This window comes from Mus pahari, chromosome 3, assembly GCF_900095145.1.
Source record: "Mus pahari chromosome 3, PAHARI_EIJ_v1.1, whole genome shotgun sequence".
Classification (NCBI taxonomy): domain Eukaryota; kingdom Metazoa; phylum Chordata; class Mammalia; order Rodentia; family Muridae; genus Mus; species Mus pahari.
The window spans coordinates 134,781,737-134,785,127 of NC_034592.1; the positions used below are offsets into that span (position 1 = coordinate 134,781,737).

General features: G+C 46.5%; 1 protein-coding gene across 1 annotated transcript in view; it reads right to left on the minus strand.

The window, feature by feature from the left end:
- Positions 1–381: 381 nt before the first annotated feature.
- Positions 382–3,391, minus strand: part of Defb129 (defensin beta 129) — a 4,945-nt gene continuing 1,935 nt past the window's right edge. Inside the window, exon 2 of the mRNA XM_021195135.1 lies at positions 382–919. Within this exon, the coding sequence (XP_021050794.1) occupies positions 477–919 (443 nt within the window). The 3' untranslated portion in view covers positions 382–476. The remainder of the gene's footprint in view (positions 920–3,391) is intronic.

Genomic DNA, 3,391 nt, shown 5'->3' on the forward strand with positions numbered 1-3,391 from the left:
TGTCAGAATAACTTGCATGCTGGTAATATTGTTTCTGATGTCACACTAAGGAAAGTGTCATGCAAGTGGACTTCACCAGCTTCTGTTTTCTATGTGTTCTGGTTTGCATAGGGCCTTTCCCCCAGATCTACAATAAGGAAAAGTATGTCTTAGCCATTGTCACAGGAAAAGTTCATCAAATGAGCATTGCACGGAGGAGGCCTGATGCTCAGCACCTGTGGAACCTGGGCTTGCTCTCTCCTGGCATCTAAACTTAAAATCAATCCCTCTGTAGCTCAGTCCTCTGGGGGACGCCAGGAAGAATGACAACATGACACAGACTGGAAGTGTCAATGCTATTTATTAGATTTCTGGTTACAGAACAGTTATGTCTTATTTTAATGCCTGTGGAGGCAGAGAGGAGCCTGATGCCCCAGGAGAAAGACCTGCTACCCACTAATCTGCTCTCCCTACTGCCATGGGGTTCCTGGGCATGTCTAAGGTGGTCCAGGTCGGGGCTGAGGGGCAGCATTGGCAGAATCCCTGCTTTGTTTGATGTGCGTCTCGGTGGAAGCAGTAACGCCCATGTGACGTCTCCTGATCCTGGTGGTGACAGACTTCACAGGGAAGGCATTTGGGCCCATAGCAGAGTTGGTATTGGACAAAAGGTACTTGGCAGCTCGGCTTTGGAAGACTGCCATTAAGGCTTGTTTTCCTTGCATTTCCTCTGTGGAATTCTTTTCCATCTTCATCATCTCCACCACGTCCTCATCCGGTATGTGTGGTATTTCTTGTCGCAGGTAGCTTTTAATCAGTTCTGTCACTTTGGGGCCAACGCAGCACTTTTTGGCTTTGCAGTTCTGCATCTGGGTTTCCTCAGCGAGGCAGCGGTCTTTGCATTTCCCAAAGCCCATTAAGCATCTTTTCATGGACGCAAATTCTGCATGGGGAGGGGAGAGAGAAAACACTGGACCAGGGTTAATCATTAGAGGTGATCTTCAGACTGCTGGTGGGAGGGGATTCGAGTGAAAGGTGTTTGTCAGCCTTTGGGGACAGTGTTTGACGATGGTGGTGCCTCAGAGAAGACCTGGAGCCTATAATAAATCTCTTGTTTATCTCCTCTTCTTGAGTAACCTTAATCACACGCCTTTAATCTCAACACTTGGGAGGCACAGACAGGCAGAGCTTTGTGAGTTTGAGGCCAGTCTAGACTTCATAGAGAGTTCCAGGCTAACCAGGGCTACACAGTGAAACCTTGTTTCAAATTTACAAATATTCAAGAATGGGATGGAGAGATAACTCAGTTGGTAAAGTGTCTCTCTCTCTCTCTCTCTCTCTCTCTCTCTCTCTCTCTCTCTCTCTCTCTCTCTCTCTCTCTCTCTCTCTCTCTCTCTCTCTCTCTCTCTCTCTCTCTCTCTTCCCTCTCTTTGAGATAGTGATTCTCTGTGTAGCCCTTTAATTCTAGCATTCCGGAGGCAGAGGCAAGTGGATCTCTGTGAGTCTGAGGCCAGCCTGGTCTACATAGAAAGTTCCAGGCCAACCAGGGACACAGTGAAACTTTGTCTCAAGAATAACAGAAAACAACAAAAACAAGGTGAATGGTAACTGCAGGAAGACACCCGAGTTTGTCTTCTGGCTCCCGGCACAAGAGCATGGGTGTGCATCTTGGTTTCAGAATGGCATCTCCATCCTTCCCTCCTTCCCTCTCTTCTTTCCTTCCTTCCTTCTCCTCCCTCTCTTCCTCTCTCTGTCTCTTCCCCACCTCTCTTTCCTCCTCCCCTCCTCCTTCCATCTTCCCTCCCTCCCTTCCTTCTCTCCTTCCTTCCTTCCTTCCTTCCTTCCTTCCTTCCTTCCTCCCTTCCTTCCTTCTTTCCATCCTTTTCCCTCCTTCCCTCTCTCCCTCCTTCCCTCCCTCCCCCTCCCTTCCTCCCTCCTCCGTCCCTTCCTCCCCCTCCCTTCCCTTCTGTTTGGTGGTCCTCGGCTTTGAATGCAGGACTTTGTGGCAGTCACTCTCTCACTAAACTACATCTCCAGCCCTAAGACAGCATTTTTGATCTCTAGTCTTGAATCTTCCACACTAGCAGAGCCTCCCATCCCCGTTTGTAATTCCTATTAAAATACCAATGTCAGTAAAACTAGTCCAAGAAAGAATCATGATTATTATTTTAACATATGCTACATTAGTGAGTTCTGTGGGAGATTTTAGCGTATGTGTACAATGTGTGCTGATCAAAGCAAGCCTTCCTTTGTCCAGCCTGTGTAGTCACTGGTATATATTTAAGTGGACTATTTATTTTCTTTTGAATAAGACAACATGTAGTACTCTCCTTTGTCTGGTGACAGAGAAGAATGGAATGAACATTTGCAAGAGAGAAGTGGAATGGGGGCTTATGTTGAGTGGAATAAACCAAGAAAGAATTCTAAAACAGAGTGAATAGGGTGTTCAGGACTGTCGTCTTTTCTGAAGCCTGCCACCTTTGACCTCTGTTAGTCACTAGACCTATGCTTCCTGGGACATAGCATTTTCTCACGGCTAGCCTCTTTGGACACCCTGTACATCAGAGACCTTATTTGTTAGTGTAGCTCCAACTTCATCGTATTAACATAACCCATATGTTATCATCTCTAGCTAGCTTCCCACTGTTCTTAGGAATTCATCTGCTGAATGGTACACCCCAATGTCTTACTGTTTTTCCTCAACTAAGTAATCTTTTCTTGCTGGGTGGTGGTGGTGCACGCCTTTAATCCCAGCACTTGGGAGGGAGAGGCAGGTGGATTTCTGAGTTTGAGGCCAGCCTGGTCTACAGAGTGAGTTCTAGAACAGCCAGGGCTACACAGAGAAACCCTGTCTCAAAACAAACAAACAAACAAACAAACAAACAAACCAAACAAACAAAAAACAAAAAACTTTTCTTTCTTTGTTATCTACCTTAATAATTTTATCAACTTTATGCAAATTAGAGATAATTTATTTAGCAGCAGATAATTTCCCAAGGTTACAGCACCTGTGACGACCTGCACAAGATTGGGTCTGTCAGCATCCTGTTGTGGAAGGAAAAGGGGTTCAAGAGGCCTCACCCCTTCCTGAGGACCTTTATGTAGCTGAGGATGACTGGGGAAAAGAGGTGCTTTGTTCAGTGGTGGAGCCACTGATAAGTTGCCCACGCTTCTGAAAGCAACCCTAATAAAACTCACTGAGACAGACAGACAGACAGACAGACAGACACACACACACACACACAGACACACCACACACACATACACCGCACACACAGACACACCACACACACACACACACACACATACACACCACACACATACCCCGCACACACAGACACACCACACACAGACACACACATAGACACACCACACCACACACACACACACACACACACACAAACACACACACATA